The 17,814-nt window shown below is 36.4% G+C and overlaps 1 protein-coding gene across 3 annotated transcripts in view; it reads left to right on the forward strand.

Moving 5' to 3' along the window:
* The window catches only part of Bank1 (B cell scaffold protein with ankyrin repeats 1), a 297,267-nt gene that overhangs the window by 266,773 nt on the left and 12,680 nt on the right, over positions 1–17,814 (forward strand). For all 3 annotated transcript variants that reach the window (XM_074041439.1, XM_074041437.1, XM_074041440.1), the window contains 2 exons: positions 11,790–11,968; positions 14,190–14,253. In XM_074041439.1, coding sequence (XP_073897540.1) covers positions 11,790–11,968; positions 14,190–14,253 — 243 coding nt within the window. The remainder of the gene's footprint in view (positions 1–11,789; positions 11,969–14,189; positions 14,254–17,814) is intronic.

Consider the following 17,814-nt stretch of genomic DNA (forward strand, 5'->3'; position numbering starts at 1 on the left):
ACACTTGTCTCATTCCTGACTTCAGGGGAAATGGTTTCGGTTCCATTAAGTATGATGCTGGCTGTAGGTTTGTCATATACAGCCTTTACATTGTTGAGGTACTTTCCTTCTATTCCTGGTTTTCTTAGAGCTTTTATCATGAAGTGGTGTGTTGGATCTTGTTGAAGGCTTTTTCTACATCTATTGAGATGATCAAGTGGTTTCTGTCTTTGCTTCTATTAATGTGCTGTATTGCATTTATTGATTTGTATATGTTGAACTACCCCTTCATCCCTGGGATGAGGCTGACTTGGTCATGGTGAATGATCTTTCTGATGTGCTGTTGAATTCAGTTTGCCATTATTTTATGGAGGATTTTTGCATCAATGTTCATTAAGGAGATTGGACTATAGTTCTCCTTTTTGGAGGTGTCTTTGCCTGGTTTTGGGATAAGTGTAATAGTGGCTTCATAAAATGAGTTAGGCAGTGTTCCTTCCCTTTCTGTTTCATGGAACACTTTAAGGAGGGTTGGTATTATTTCTTTTTTAAAGACTTATAGAATTCAGCAGAGAATCCATCAGGTCCTGGACTTTTTTGTGAGACTTTATTGCTGCTTCAATTTCATTTTGTGTTACAGATTTATTCAGGTGATTAATATCCTCTTGTTTCAATTTTGAATGGTCATAAGTATATAGAAATCTGTCAATTTCTTCAAAATTTTCAAATTTATTAGAATATAGGTTCTCAAAGAAGTCTCTGATGATTTCCTGGATTTCCATGGAATTTATTATTATCTCCCATTTTGCATTTTTGATTTTACTGATTTGGGTCTTTTCCCTCCTCATTTTAATCAGGTTTTCCAGGGGTCTGTCAATCTTATTGATTTTTCCAAAGAAACAGCTTTTTGTTTCATTCATTCTTTGTATGGTTTTTTTTGTTTCTATTTCATTGATTTTGGCCCTTATTTTTATTATTTCTCTCCTTCTGCTTGTTTTGGGCTTTGCTTGTTTGTATTTTTCTAGGTGTGTGAGATGTAGTATTAGGTCATTAATTCGAGATCTTTCTGCCCTTTTAATATATGCAGTCATGGCTATAAACTTTCCTCTTAGGACTGCCTTTGCTGTGTCGGTCCCATAGGTTCTGGTAGGTTGTGTTTTCATTTTCATTAACTTCCATGAACCTTTTAATTTCCTCTTTTATTTCATCAATGTCCCATTGATCATTGAGCAATGTGTTGTTCAGCTTCCAATTCTTTGCATGTTTTTTACTGTTGTTTTTGTTGTCAAGTTCTAGTTTTAATGCATTGTTATCAGATAGAATGCATGGTATTATTTCTATTTTCTTATATTTGCTGATGCTTGCTTTGTGCCCTAAGATATGATCAATTTTAGAGAAGGTTCCATGGGTTGCTGAGAAGAATGTGTATTGTGCAGAAGTTGGATGAAATATTCTGTAGACATCAACTAAGTCCATTTGATCTATGGTGTAATTTAGTTCTAGAATTTCTTTGATTTTTTGTTTAGATGACCTATCTATTGGTGATAAGAGGGTATTAAAGTCTCCCACTACCACTGTGTTGGAATCTATATATGTTTTTAGGTCCTTCAGAGTTTGTTTAATGACATTGGGTGCATTGATGTTGGGTGCATATAGTTTTATAATTCTTATTTCCTTTTGGTTTATTTCCCCTTTTATTAGTATGGAGTGTCCTTCTTTATCTCATTTGATCAATGTAGGTTTGAAGTCTACTTTGTCCGATACTCCTGCCTGTTTTCATGGGCCATTGGTTTAGTAAATCTTCTTCCAGCCTTTTACCCTAAGCCAGTGCTTGTTTCTGTCAATGAGATGGGTCTGCTGTAAGCAACAGATTGTTGGATCTTCCTTTTCAGTCCAGTTTTCCAAAAAGTGTCTTTTGATGTGGGAATTAAGTCCATTAACATTCAGTGTTAGTGTTGATAGGGAGGTGGTGACTCCTGTCATTTAGTTGTTTTTATTGTTTAAGGGTTTGATTGTGTGCAGCTGAATCAGTGTTACTCTCTACTTTCTTGCCTTTTCTTCTCCTGTTATTTGGTAACTGCCTGTCCTTTCATGGTTTTGTTTGCTTGAATTTTCTGTGTGCAGAATTCCTTGAAGAATCTTTTGTAGTCATGGTTTGGTGGTCATATATTGTTTGAGTTTCTGCTTATCATGGAAGACTTTTATTGCTCCATCTATTTTGAATGATAGTTTTGCTGGGTAGAATATCCTAGTGTTGAAGTTATTTTCATTCAGTGCCCAGAATACCTCACTCATGCTCTTCTTGCTTTTAAGGTTTCCTTTGAGAAATCTGTGATTTTGATGGGTTTACCTTTGGATGTTATTTGTCTTTTCTCTCTTACAGCCTTTAATATTCTTTCTCTATTCTCTATGCTTGTTGTTTTAATAATATGTTGTGGGGTAGTTCTATTTTGGTCAAGTGTGTTTGGTGTCGTGGAGGCTTCTTGTATCTGAATGGGCATAGTTTCTCTAGATTTGGTAAAATTTCTGTTTTTTTTTTTTTATTGAATATATTATGAATTCCTTTTGCTTGCACCTTTTCTTCTTTAATGTCCATGATTGTCACGTCTAGTCTTTTGATGGAGTTGGTGAGTTCTTGCATACTTCTTTCACAGGTCTTGTGTTGTTTGACTAACAGCTCTTCAGTTTTTCCTTTAATTCCTTTTCATCTTCAAGTTCTGAGATTTTGTCTTCTGCTTGTTCTAGTCTGCTGGAGTGGCCTTCCATTGTGTTTTGTATTTCTGTTTCATTCTTTTTTTCTGAGGTTTTCCATATCATGGGTCACTTCCTTTTTAATATTGTCAATTTTCATCCTTAATTCATTTATCTCTATTTATGGTGTTCTCTGTTTCATTTGGTGTTTATTTAGGGCTTCTCTGGGTTCATTTATTTGTTTTTGTGTCTTCTAATATTCTTTACTTTTGTTATCTTGGAATTTCTTGAGTGCCTCTTTTACATTTTGGTTGACCATGTCTAGTAACATCTCCATGAAGTTCTCAGTGAATTCTTGCAGGATTTCTTCTTTCAGGTTGTTCTTGTGGGCTTCATTGAGATCCTTCACATAGTTTATCCTTGTTTTATTGGAGTCTGGAACTGGGTATCCATTTTCTTCATTTCCCTCTGAATCCTGTATTAATTTATTTTTAGGGAGAGAATGGTTTCCATCCCTTTTTTGTCTTCCCATCGCTCCACTTTTTACTATGTAACTATGGTCTTGATAGGCTATTGATGGTTTTAGTCACCTGATACTTTCCCTTGGCTTAATTTTGTTTTGAGGGTATATTGGGTTTTAGGTTAGTGGATGTATGCTGTTTCTGTTCCTGGTCTGTATGTAATTTAATATTAGCTAACTTACAATAGTAAAACTAACAGAACAAAAAAAGAAAAAAAAAAAAGGAAAACCAAAGAAATCAACAGGGAGAGGTCATGGACAAACAAACGGAACAAAACAAACACAAAAAAATTCCAATTTCAGGAACAATAGAGTTTCATTCTTAGTAGTTCTGGTGTTACTCCTTTAGCATCCAGTCCTGGTGATGGTATTTAAGCAAAAGCTCTGTCTTAGTCTCGCCAGGTGTCTTTCAGCAGCGGCTGCTTAGTCAGCTCCTCCCTCAGTGATGTGTGGCAGTTTGAGTTTGTATATTGTCCTCAGGTTCTGGAGATCAGTTCCGTGGTTCACCAGCCATCCTGCTTTGGAGTTGGGTTTTCACTGTGCTGGTTTACTGGGGGCTTGTTTCTTTGCCTTGCCCCTTTCTCTGGGGCAAGATGAGAGATCCGTCAGCCAGCTCACTGCTATCAGCATGTTATGCTGGTTTGCTGATTGCTTTTCAATTTTGCAGTGTTGTTTTACTTTAGATGTTGCTCACTGGCTCAGGAGATGAGCTTTACGGACTGCTCTCTACCTTATTTCAGGCAGTGGCTTATTACCCGCCCACTGTTGGCCCTTCTGCCTTTCTAGTCTTTGTTTACTGAAAGTTTCCTTTTAGTTCCTTGTTTATTATTCATTTTTTTTGTTTTTTGTTTTTTTGCAGGGCGGGGGGGTCAGTCTGTCCAGGGGGTTATACTGGTTTTTCCCAGGGGTGGCTGTGGGAATACCACATGCTACTTATTTGCTCACTTGTTAGTCTGCGAAATATCTCCCAAGCAGGTTTGGAGCTGGTGTCTGGTGGCGCAGGAGCCCTCCTGTTTTCTCAGTGTAACATGGTATGGAGAAGCTTTCTATGGACTGGAGTTTTGGGGTGTCAAAGTTTTGATTCTTCGTAGTGCTTTTTTCTGCCAAGTGTGGTTCCAGCCAAAGTTTTGATTTATGGAGCTCAGCTGTCTGCTTCTGCACTCTAGTCGCCATCTTGGATCCTCCATTGTCTTTCTTTCTTGAAGAAGTCTTCCCACTAATGAGCAGATTTCTCCAGGAAGAGTTTACTAAAATACATTTGGGCGAGACTATCTTCTATCCTCTGGACTCTGTTTAGATTTGACTATGGCTTAAGACATGTGCTGTTTCTCTATTACCCTGCCTCTCCTGGGATAGTACAATAAGTTTGTTGTACTCAGTGAAAATTTAGAAATGAGCGGGAACAAACTTACTGCAGTCTTGGAAGTGTGTTGTCATCCCCAGTTACTATTAGGAGTGGCAGGCCTGAGAGTGATCTGGTATACACGTGTGGGTCTGTTTATGACTTTAAATCCTGTGATGGACAAGTGAAATACTGAATTTGCCCCTGGTCTGCCAGTAGGGTACCACTATACCTCATGCTAGCCTCTAGTGTTACCCTGACATCTACACATGGAAAACTGGGCAGTCTAATATCCTTCTTATGGCTGAGTGAATAAATGTGACAAGCTCCTAAAGAAACCCTTTTGAAAAGGATTTCAAATCAAAACAGGCAATTATTTGTTTTGAATCTTTCAGGAATAAAGTTTCAAATAATCCTAAGCAGCCTCTTATGACACTTAGATTTTGATCAAGATCTATTTTCTAAGATCTGGCTTTTAGATATTGTTTATTCAACAAATATTATTAATAGTGTTAGCATTTATTTAACTTACTATATGGCAGGCACTAGACTAAGTGTGCACTTTTTAAATTTTATTTTTATTATAATTTTTTTTACTTCAATTATATAAGTGTAGGGGTACAATGTGATAATTCAATACATATGTAGAGTATGCTATGGTCAAATCAGGGTAGTTCATATTTCCCTCTCTTTAAATACTTTTAAGTAATTGTATTTATTTATGGTACCAGTGTGTTATTACAATGTGTATACACAGTTTGTACAGATGAGTCTGGAAGGGGTGGTGCAAGCCTGTAATCCCAGCACTTGGGAGACAGAGGTAGGAGGATTGTGTGTTCAAGGTCAGCATGGGCTACATAAGGAAGACCCTCTCTCAGAAAACAGAAATGAAAAAACAAACAATAAAAAGAAAATACAGTGATCAAATCAGGGTAATTAATGTTTCCATCTTATCATTATTTTTGTGTTTATAGCCTTCAAGTTCTCTTTTAGTTATTCATAAAATGTATAATAGGTTTCGTGAACTATTGTCTTCTCACAATTCTGTAAAACATTAACCTTATTGCTTCTATCTAGCTGTGTTTAGGAACCCACTACCCCACCTTCCTCTCTCTGTTCTCCACACCGCTTCTCAGCCTCTAGAAGTCTGTGTTATATATTATATATTATATTATTTTCAGCATCCGCATACAACAGAAAACATGGTATTTTTTTATTTCATGTATGATTTATTTCATTTAGCATAATGCCCACCAATTCCAACCATTTTGCTGAAAATAATAAGATTGATTCTTTTATAGATAAATAATATTCTATTTTGTATATGGCATGTTTTCTTTATCCAGCTACTGATGAATGGAAATCTGAGTTCATTTCATATCTTAGCTATTATGAATAGCATAACAATAAGTATGAAGGGTGTAGAATTGTCTCTGATATGCTGATAGAATTGCCTTTGGATATACATCCAGAAGAGAGATTTCTGGATCATATGTTAGTTCTATTTTTAATTCCTTGAGTAACCTCCATACTGTTCCCCATAATGGCAATACTAATTTACATTTGCAACAATGGTATATAAGGTTCTCTTTTCTCCACATCCTTACTGCATTTCAGTTTTCTGACTTTTTTATAATATTATTCTAACACGGGTGAGATGATATCTTATTGTGGTTTTTACTTGCCACATCCCTTATGGCAAATGAAGTTGAGCACTTTTTCATGTGTTTATTGACTTGTATACCTTCTTTGAGAAACATTAATTTATATCCTTTGCCCACGTTAATTGGATTATTTGGTTTTGTTATTGAGTTACTTAAGTTCCTTATATATCAAGGATATTAATCCTTTGTGTGATGAATAGATTCTAATGATTTTTTTCCAATTTCAGAATGTATCTGGATTATGTCATTGTTTCCTTTGCTGTATAAAAGCTTCTTAGTTTTTGTCTATTTTTGTTTTTGTTTCTTGAGTTTTTGGAATCTTCTTTTAAAAACTCACTGCCTATATAAATGTCTTGGAGTATTTCTCCTGTTTTCTTCTAGTATATCAGAGATTCAAGTCTCATGTTTAGATCTTTGATCCAATTTTGAGTTCAGTTTTGTACAAGAGGAAAGATAGCAATCAAGTTTCAGTCCTCTACATTTGAATGTCTAGTTTTCCTGTCACCATTTAAAAGAGGCAGTCCTTTCTTTGCTGTGTTTTTGGTGTCTTTCTTGAGATCAGCTGTTGTAAATGCATGCAGTTATTTCTGGGATCTCTATTCTGTTCCATTGGTCTATATGTCTGTTTTTATACCAATACCATACTGTTTTGAAATTTGGTAATATGATACCTTCATCTTAGTTCTGGTTGTCCAAACTGCTGTGGATATATTTAAGATTTTTTGTGCTTGCATGTGAGTTTAAGAGGTTTTTTTCCTAGTTTTGTGAATAGGCAATGTTTCGATTTTAGGGTCTTATTTAATTTCTTTTATTAGAGTTTTATTATTTTCACTGTACAGATCTTCTACTTCTTGGTTAAATTTATTCCTAGATATTTCTCCTTTACATAACTAATTGTGAATACAATTTCTTTTATGAATTATTCCTCAGCAATATCATTATTCATAAACTAAAATGCTACTGATGTTTGCATATTGATTTTATATTCTGCTATTGAATTCATTTATCAGTTCTAGTAGGTTTTTTGGGGGAGTAGTACTGAGGTTTGAACTCAGGGCCTCATACTTGCTAAACAGACATTCCACTGATCAAATGACACCTTCAGCTGTTTTTGTTATGGTTATTTTTGAGATAGGGTCTCAGTTTTTTGCCTGGTCTGGCCTGAACCATGGTCTCCATATTTTATGCTTCTTGGCATAGATGGGATGACAGATGCTGTTCTTGTTGAAATGGGGTCTCATGAACATTTTTGCCTAGGCAGGCTTGGAACCACCATCCTCCCAATCTTAGCTTCCCATGAAGCTGGGATCCAGGCCCATGCCATCATCCCCAGCTTCAATTCTAGTAGTCCTTCAGTGGAGTCTGTAGATGTTTTCTATATTTAGAATTATATCATCTTCAAAGAGGGATGATTTGACTTCTTCCCTTTCTATTTATATATCTTTTATCTCTTTGTCTTGCTTAATTGCTCTGGGTAGCACCACTATGTTGAATTAAAGTGGTGACAGTGGACCCCCTTTTGTTATTCCAGATCTTAGACAAAAGCTTTTATTTTTTCCTTGTTCACTACGATGTTGACTATTGATCTGTTGCATATAGCCTTTATTGTGTTGAGGTATGATCTGCCTCTCTTGAGATAAGAATATGACTTTTGTCCTTCCTTTGTTGATGTGATATATTATATTTATTAATTTGGGTGTATAGAACCATCTTTACATTCCTGGGACAAATTCTACTTCACCATGATGAATGATCTTTTCAATACACTGTTGACTTGAATTACTAGCATTTTGTTGAGAATTTTTGTATCTGTGTTAATTAGAGATATTGTTCATATTGTTCTATAGTTTTATGGGTGTGTATTTGTCTGAATTCAGAGTCAGTAATGCTGGTCTCCTAAGATGTTTGGAAAAAACTCCGTCACTTTCAATTTTTTGCAATAGTTTGAGAAGAATTAGCATTAACCCCTCTACCTTCCTCTAAAATTTGGTAGAACTATTTAGGAAGTCAGGACTTTTCTTTGTCGATAGAGATTTTCCTATGAATTCATTATTTTTTGTCTTCATTGTTCAATTTTGGTAGGTTATGTATCCAGAAGTTTCTTCTAGGTTTCTCAATTTGTTGGCACATAGTTGTTTGCAATAGTCTTTAATTATCATTTGCATTTCTGTGGTATCATTTGTAATGTCTCCTATTTAATCTCTGCTTTTATGTACTAGGATCTTCTTTCCTTTTTTCATAGTCTATCTAAAGGTTTTGCTGACTTTATCTTTTAAAAAAATCCAACTCTTCATTTTATTTATCTTTCATATTTTTTGGTCTCTATTTCCTTTATTTCTGCTGTGATATCTGTTGTTTTTTTAGTTCCACTAATTTGGGGTTCTCTCTCTCTCTCTCTCTCCCTCTCTCTCTCTCTCTCTCTCTTGTAAGTACTTATGGTTATAAATTTCTTAGTACTTCTTTTGGTTATCCCAGTTTATTCATTATCACTTGCTGCCAAGAAAGTTTCAAATTTCCCTTTTGATTTCTTCAATGACCCATTTTTTGCCAAGTAACATGTTATTACATCTCTACAAATTTGTTAAATTTTTGAAGTTACTTTGACTGTTTATTTCTAGTTTTATTCCATTGAGTTCAGAAAAGATACATGATGTGGTATTTTTAACTTGATGAGACTTGTTTTGTGACATAACAAATGGTCTATTCTAGAGAAAATTTCATGTGTTAATAAAAATAATGGGTATTCTGCATGGTTGGATGAAATATTGTGTAAATATCTTTTAGACCCATTTGATCAATAGTGTAGGTTACCTGTTGTTTCTTTGTTGATATTTTTGTTTGTGGATGATCTATTCATTGGTGGATTGTTTATGTTCCCCCTATTATTGTTCTGAATTCTCTCTCCCTTTAAACCTAATAATGTTTATTTTATAAAATTTGGGGCTCCAAATTTTATAAATGATCCCCTGGTCATTATTTAGTGACATTGTTTGTCTCTTTTTATAGTTTCTGTCTTTAAGTCTGTTTTTTCTGATATAAGAATAGCTACACTTACATGCTGATGATTTCCGTTTGTGTGGAGTATCTTTTCTATCATTCCATTTTCTGTTGTGAGTTTCTTATAGGCAGCATATTCTTTAGTTCTGTTTTATATCCATTCAGCCAATCTGTGTCTTTTAACTGGGGGATTTAGTCCATTTACATTCAAGTTTACTATTGACAAGTAAGGACTTACTCCTGTCATTTCATAAAGTCATTTGTTTGTTTTGACTACCCTTTGATTTATTCTTTTTAAATTAGCTTTATTATATTTTAATATAGTATAAATTAATAGTATGAAGGGGTTTCATCCTGCTAATTCCATTCATGTGTACAGTGTAGTTTGAAGCAGTTCACCTCCTCCATTGTGTTCCCATTCCCCTGTCTCTCTTCTCTTTTTTATACAGTGTTTGGTGCTTTTCATTATGCTGTCTTCAAATATATACATGTAGTATATTTCAATCATCACCTCCCTCAGCATCCTGTTTATTCCTTTCCCTCACCCCCTCTTCTCTTTGATCCCCACTCAGACTGTTCTCCCTTCATATTCATACCCCACCATAATCATAATCATCACTTTAGGTCTAGGTTCCACAAATGAGCTTCAGGACTATCCATGATTAGGACATTCTAGTGGCCCAGGCAAATGTGGTATACACAACAGTGGTGGTGGAGTGCCTTTATAGAGTCACTCCACCTACAAAAGTGGCACCTTTAATTAGTTCAGGGAAGCATCAAAAAGTGGGAAGCAAACAGTTGGGGGCATGAAGCATCTGCTTTCAGTTCTGACAATGGGTTCAAAAGCAGCTGGGCACAGAGTGAGGTGGTGATGTGGAACCACTGTACCTACTTTTATTTCTAAGAATAGTGGTACAGGCTGACAAGTGGCTGGCCACAGGGTAGGCACCAGCAGGAAACCCAAAGCAAGGAACCCCCTCTTTGCAATTTCAAGCAGTGGTTCAGGCCCACACTTGCCCATCTGTGGTGGTAGGTGGCAGTGGAAAATAGTAGTCCCAGACCCAGCAATGGTGCAGGCCCACATTCAGGAGCTTGCAGAGGAGGTAGCATCAGGGGATTCCCTTGGTACCCAGCATACTCAGTTCTAGGTCCAGTGGTAACATGGGCCTATACCCAAAAGTGGGTTACATCCAGCCACTTGAGGTGGTAGGTAGTAGTGGGGGATAGCGGTGGCACACACCCAACCAATTAGGGTAGGCAGCAAGCTGCCCACACCTAAGGTCCCAGAGGACAAATGTCTTCACTTCTCAGTTCTTGAGAATGACATACCTATCCTCCAGCCCCATGCTGAAATACCTGTCTCCTAAAGTATAAGCCCTTGGAACTAGAATCACAGTTGCTCTTCTGAATCATGGGGATCATGAGGTTGTAGTCACCTTTGCTCATGTGGTAAAAGTTCTGTGGGTTGTTGAGATTGGAGATATTCAGAGGTGATTGACACCCAGGACAGTATTAAGTCAGACAACTGCTCCCTTCTCAAGGTGGCATCAAACTTCAGCAGCCTAGGCTCTAGGTGGGGAGATAACATGAGTTCCTTCTCCAAAGGAAAGTTAGGGTGAATACTTTGGGTTGTTCTCCTAACTGGACTGCAAGCCAGTGACAACAATGAAACTTCTCAGTGCTAGGGTTGCCAGTATCTATGCTTATGAGGTTTCCTAGGACCCTCCTATTCATTCCCCTGAAAAGAGAAATTTCCCTTCTCAGCAGTGAAGTCAGGGTCACAGTTACTGATATTCCTATGCTGTAGTTTCAGGTCTCCAAACCTCAGAAGGTTCCAGTCTTTCTCTGAGTTCCAGAAGTCTTTCACAGTCATTCACCTCAAAATGCCAACCTCCATTTGATTTTGATTTCCTTTTGAAGGAGGAAGCACCCAGCACTTCCATTTGGCCATCTTGGAATCCCGACCCATTTGCACTCTCTTAATTCTCACAAAAAGCGGGGGGGAATTGGCACTTCCTACAATTCTGCAAATTGTAGATGCTGCAAATTGTACATGCTGAAAGTTTGCTACAGTTTCTTTCTTTCCCTGGCCTTTATGTTTTCTCTCTCTTCTCTCTCTCTTTCTTTCTTTCTCTTTCAGTTTTTGGTTTTTGGTTTTGTTTTGTTTTGTTTTGTTGTGACCGAGTCTCAAAAAAGTCAGCCTGGTCTTGAACTTACAATCTTCCTGCCTCAACCTCCTAAGTGCTGGGGTAATAGGCATGTGCCACCATTTCCAGCATAAAATATATTCTTTCTACCTATAACATCAGTTTCCAGGTACCACCACTCTTTAAAAGATTTTTGAACTGGTCAGTCATGGTGGCCTGAGTCTGTAATCCCAGAACTCATGAGACTGAGGCAGAAGAATAGCATGTTCAAGGCCAGCCTGGGCTACATAGCAAGACCTTATCTCCAAAACAAACAAATAATTTTAAACTGATTCTGTAACTGCTTACACAGTTAAGAACAAGAAACTCCAGAGACTTACTTTTTAAAGTGATTTTTGTCACAACTGTCCATATTTTAACTTCCTGTTAAAACACCCTCCCCTTTTCTTTAGACAAAGTTCGGATGGAGAGTCCAGCCTTTTCTATTCCAAGGAACTGTCTGGCTGCTGGGCAGGAAGAACTCATCCGCCTTCAGGAGCAAGTGAAGAAAGGAAAAATGTCCATGGATGAAGCCCTGGAGAAATTTAAACACTGGCAGATGGGAAAGAGTGGCCTGGAAATTATTCAGCAGGTAATCCTGGCCTCAACCCTCTGTGGAACATTCCCTCACTTGTTGAGCTCCTGGAGGAGATGATTCTGGGATGAGAATGAAAACAAAATAAAGCAAATATACTCTTGCCAGTCCTCAGTGAGGAATATCAGGGCCATATCTATCCATCTCACAGGCCTTCCCATGCCTGAAATATTTTAACATTTTTTTCTTCATATTACAAAATGCCTCATTGCCTCAGAACACAGTTCTTGGGTAATTATTTCATTAAATACATTTGATAAGCTAATTTAGGTCAAAGTATAAATAATTAATACTAGCTTAATATACGACCTTTCCCAAGAGATAATTCTTATTTAAAAGACAATGCTTTGAAGAACCATTTTGAAATAATAGAAAAATGAGTCACAATGATGAAATGTCAAACAATATAGCTTGTAGGCCAGAGACAGTGTAGGCAAGGGGACTTTCCAAACACACTGAGATCATGTTTTGTCAGAAGCCACCTATCTCTAAGAGCAGTTCTGGTTGTGCACTGGTGGTTGGACCTGGTCCAGATCTTGCAATACCAAAAAAAGACAGTTATTTTGCCAAACAAATACTAAAGAAAGTCAATTGTAAATGTAACTGTTCATTGCTCATGATCAGAATTACAATATCACTTCCCAATATCATCATCACACATCTCTCATCCTGAAATGGGCCAAAATGTGCTTCAGTGCAAACCTGAAAATCATCTTCCTAGTAGTGCTGCATTGTGTATTGCAAGTTTACTTTATCTTCCTCAAACCTTAAATAATAAAGATTTCAATTCAATTTTGAGTAAGTCAGCTTCTTGGAAATGATTTCATTAAACCCTTGGTTGTATGTATTTTGTTTGCATATTTGTATCCAATCCAGTTTGGAGAAGAATTTAAGATGATGCATACTCACTACATAAAGATCAATCTGACTCATCTAAAATACAGGAATAATGTGTGTAATTAACTCTTCAACATGAAAATGCAGGTCCTTAGACACTAAGACTGCCTTTCATAAAAGTCAAAAATTTAGTAACCCCACTTGCCCACTTGAATAGTGTTAGAAGAATCAGTCAGTCCTTAACATGAAGGCCTGGACAAAAGACTAAACAATCAAAGAAGAAGAACATTCTCCCTTACCCCAACACATAGATACTCACACACACACACACACACACACACACACACACAAACACACATACACATAAACACATTTCCCCTATACTTTACAAACTTCTCACTACTTCTCTTATAGTTATAGAAGTATTCATTTCTATCCTGGGAGTGAATTTATCAGATATTAACTGTAAAAGTTTGGTATTTTAACAGAGGAATGATCCTAGGGAAAATGACACAAACATAGAGTTGATAATAGAAGCATTTCCAGAACGATGTAGATCCATGTACAATTCCTGGCCTTGAAGATGAGATGGTGGAGAAGTTGGAAGCCTTGCCCTTCACTGTCCTCACTCCTACTCACATAATGGCAAGCTGGAAGAGCAAGGCTCCACATAGAGGGGATCATGTGCAAAATAATGGGAAAAACTCTACAAGAAAAGATGTGTTTAGGTTTCCAGGGAAACCACGAGGAAAACCCAGTACACTTAGGTTGCCTTCTAAAAACAGTTTTATTCAATGATAGTTTTTATTCTTTTTGGTTAAGAAAATAAAAGATGTCCAAATGTAGAATATTTAGAAAACAAAGATGAAAAATATGCTGAAAAGGGGAACCTGGTTCTATTCCATTATCTTCTGAGTCACTAATGCTTAGAATTAGAACCCCAGGCAGTAATGCACCCTGTAGGGGCTGGACATAGGTTTAGAAAACAGCAAACTATCACTGTGTCTTTACTGCTTTAGGACACCAAAGAGCCAAGTTAGAGCCCACAAGTGTTAAGACCAGAAAATAGCTCCCAAAGGAATTAGGGTGTGGTTACAATCCTGACTCTACCACTAGTTACTTAGCCTCTATGTACCTCAGTTTCCCTGTATGTAAAATAGAATGATGACATTTTGCATCCACTTCATTAAGTGAGAATTAAGGAAGATCATGCATATAAAGTGATAAGGATGATAGGGACATTTTAAGTAGCAAATTAATACTAAATAGTGATGTTGGTGCTGGTAATTGTAATTGATGTTTTCATCTTGAGCCGTGAAAATTTTTAAATCTTGATTTCTGTGTCCTGTTTTTGTGTTCTATGTTCTATGTCCTCAATAAGGAAAAACTACGCCAACTACGAGATACCATTATTGGGAAAAGACCAGAAGAAGAAAATATCTGTGGTGAGTAAAATTGGCTCAAAAATGATAGTGTGATGAAGTGGAAAATGCAAAGACTGTGATTTCAAACAGGACTGAGTTCAAATCTACACCTCACCAGTTCCCAGCTGTCTGAACTAGAGAGAGTATCAGTCTGGTTCTCAGGTTCCGCCTGAAAAACGAAATAAATGTACATACATCTGGGAGTGTTCTGGGAGTTAACATATATTTCTATTCTCTGAACAATAACATCCCTTCAAAATCAATGAGCACTACTTTCTTTTGATTTCTATGTAAATTATAAATAAGATAATTCTGCTCTAGTTTTTTGTTAGCCATTACATAGGCAATCTAGTAATTAAGGATTCGTACTTTTCTAAGAAAGTAGAATTCCATAGAGTCAATTCCTACAATTGCACACATGTGGATTGTCTCAAATTACAAATCTCAGGCTAGCTTTCCCCAGAGCCCATGTGCTTCTTGGCAGGGCGGATTTCCCATGCCCATAATTAGCAGTTTATGGGAGCTGCTCTGGTAATAGCAGCAACACTCAAGGTTAACATAAACCAAACATTATTAAGATGGTAAATTTTCTCCAAAGGTGAATGATACACTCCAAAACTGAAAGTAAATTATGTTGTCACTATCTCACTACTCTTTTCTCAAGCCTCTACTCCTGCACAGATCATTAAAAACTAACCACCACTAGAAAAGCACTTCATGATGAAAGTCCCCATATGGAAATTAGTTTTTCTTCATGTTATTGAGCTGTTATCTTCTTTCCAGTAGAAAATTCTTTAAACTGTCGTAGAAATGCTTTCTATAACAGAAATACACTTTCTAAAATAATTAAGATCATAAAATATAATAATTTCTGAATATTAAGGAATATTAAGCAGTAACATAACTAATATTTGCAGAGCATGTACTATACAGTATTTTCTCTTACAATAACCCTATTATGTGGACCTTATTTCCAGTTTATATATAAGAAGTGGGCTTTGAGAAACCAATAGAAAAAGAAAAAAAACACAGAGATTAGAAACTACCACCTATTTGAATTTAAAATCAACATTCTTAGTCATTGGTGCCTTAACTAAGAACTAATTAATTTCCCTTTCAATGACAATAGATTAACCAGTATCAGACACATATTTCCATTGTATAGAATGCTAATACTGATCCAGGCTATAAAGCAACTAATTTCAGGTAGTAGAGAATAGTCAGATGAAGACAAATAACAGAAAAAATTCATGAGATGGCCCTCACAATTGCCCTGGACTCTGCCAGAGGAATATTTTCTGAGTATAGTCTGAGCAAAATAAGAATATCCTGTGGTTCTGAGGCAATAGAGATAACGAGCTTGGGGCAGCTGTAACTGTTGGGCTTTGTGTCATTATAGAAGAGAGACTTCAGAAGTCCATGTAAAGGACTCCATCTGTAGTTGAAAGCCGAACGGTACATATTCAAGGAATGACTATTCAAAGCATGTAAGAAAACAACTTCTAGGGAATTGAAAGCAAACAGAGACACTGGAGGTTGAGCAGAACTGAGGAAAAGCTCTAGATACTTCTGACTTGCCAGAGTGAAATGATCTTAACACCTCCTTAAAACATCTGGTATCTTGCTATGACACCAAGATATAAACAGCAAGTACCCTGGCTTAAAGTAAAATCCACTCTAAATATGCACTAACAAAGCCTAAAACCAACACCTACAAGAGCCACATGGGAGACAGAGCTTGTAAGTTGAGTCTTACCAACAATCTCATAATATACCTAGGGTTTTATATAAATCAATATTGAAAAAAATACTAAATTCAATTCTGCATAAGTTCATGACAGAAATTTAACTGCCTGCTAAAACAAGAAGCTATACTCATCTGAGGAATGTTACAATGTTACAATCCATCACATACAATAGCTTATCTATAATATCAGGATTCAATTTTTTTACAAGAATGACATAAAAGAAATAAGAATCTAGAATGAATTTAAAAAGCCATCAATAAAAACTCAACTTAAAATGGCCCCATTTTTGACTTTCACAAAAGGGGACTTTAAAATAGCTCTTATAAACATATTTAATTAATGAAAAATATGATTTCTGGTAGTATATAAATAGGAAATACCAGCAGAAAAATTGAATCTACATAAGAGAACCAAATGGAAATTGTAGAAAGTAAATTTACAATATAAAAAATGAAAAATTTATCAGATGAACTTATCAGCAGATTGGATATACCAACGTAAAATTTAGTGAGTTTTAAGACAAAGCAATAGAAATTATCCAGTATGGTGAGCTAAGAGATAAAAGGATTTTGAAAATGAATGGAACTCCAAGCAAATTTAAGAATATATGAAGAAGTTGAAGCAAAATGTTTTCAAAAAAATAATGTTTAAAATCTCGCCAAATTTCATATAAAATGATTTACATAGATTTCTAAGAACTTCAAAAGCAAAAAATAAAATTACCATAATTGTTAAGAGAATGACATTGAGGTAACTTTTTTTTTCTATGCCTTTTTACTTCAGTTATGTTTTTTTTTAATTTTTATTGTTTTATTATTCATATGTGCATACAATGCTTGAGTCATTTCCCCCCAGCCCCAACCCCCTCCATTACCACCCACTCTGCCCCCTCCCTTTTCATCCACCCCCTCGATACCTGGCAGAAACTATTTTGCCCTTATCTCTAATTTTGTTGAACAGAGAGTATAAGCAATAATAGGAAGGAACAAGGGTTTTTGCTAGTTGAAATAAGGATACCTATACAGGGAGTTGACTCACATTAATTTCCTGTGCATGTGTGTTACCTTCTAGGTTAATTCTTTTTAATCTAACCTTTCCTCTAGCTCCTGGTCCCCTTCTCCTATTGGCCTCAGTTGCTTTTAAGGTATCTGCTTTAGTTTCTCTGCATTGAGGGCAACAAATGCTAGCTAATTTTTTAGGTGTCTTACCTATCCTCACACCTCCCTGTGTGCTCTCACTTTTATAATGTGCTCAAAGTCCAATCCCCTTGTTGTATTTGCCCTTGATCTAATGTCTGCGTATGAGGGAAAACATACAATTTTTGGTCTTTTGGGCCAGGCTAACCTCACTCAGAATGATGTTCTCCCATTCCATCCATTTACCAGTGAATGATAACATTTCATTCTTCTTCATGGCTACATAAAATTCCATTGTGTATAGATACCACATTTTCTTGATCCATTCCTTGGTAGTGGGGCATATTGGCTGTTTCCATAACTTGGTTATTGTGAATAGTGCCGCAATAAACATGGGTGTGCAGGTGCCTCTGGAGTAATCTGTGTCATAGTCTTTTGGGTATATCCCCAAGAGTGGTATTGCTGGATCAAATGGTAGATCAAGGTTTAGCTTTTTAAGAAGCCTCCAAATTTTTTTCCAGAGTGGTTGTACTAGTTTATGTTCCCACCAACAGTGTAAGAGGGTTCATTTTTCCCCACATCCTCGACAACACCTGTTGTTCGTGGTGTTGCTAATGATGGCTATTCTAACAGGGGTGAGGTGGAATCTTAGCGTGGTTTTAATTTGCATTTCCTTTATTGCTAGAGATGGTGAGCAT

Source organism: Castor canadensis, chromosome 9, assembly GCF_047511655.1.
Source record: "Castor canadensis chromosome 9, mCasCan1.hap1v2, whole genome shotgun sequence".
In the NCBI taxonomy this organism is placed as follows: Eukaryota; Metazoa; Chordata; class Mammalia; order Rodentia; family Castoridae; genus Castor; species Castor canadensis.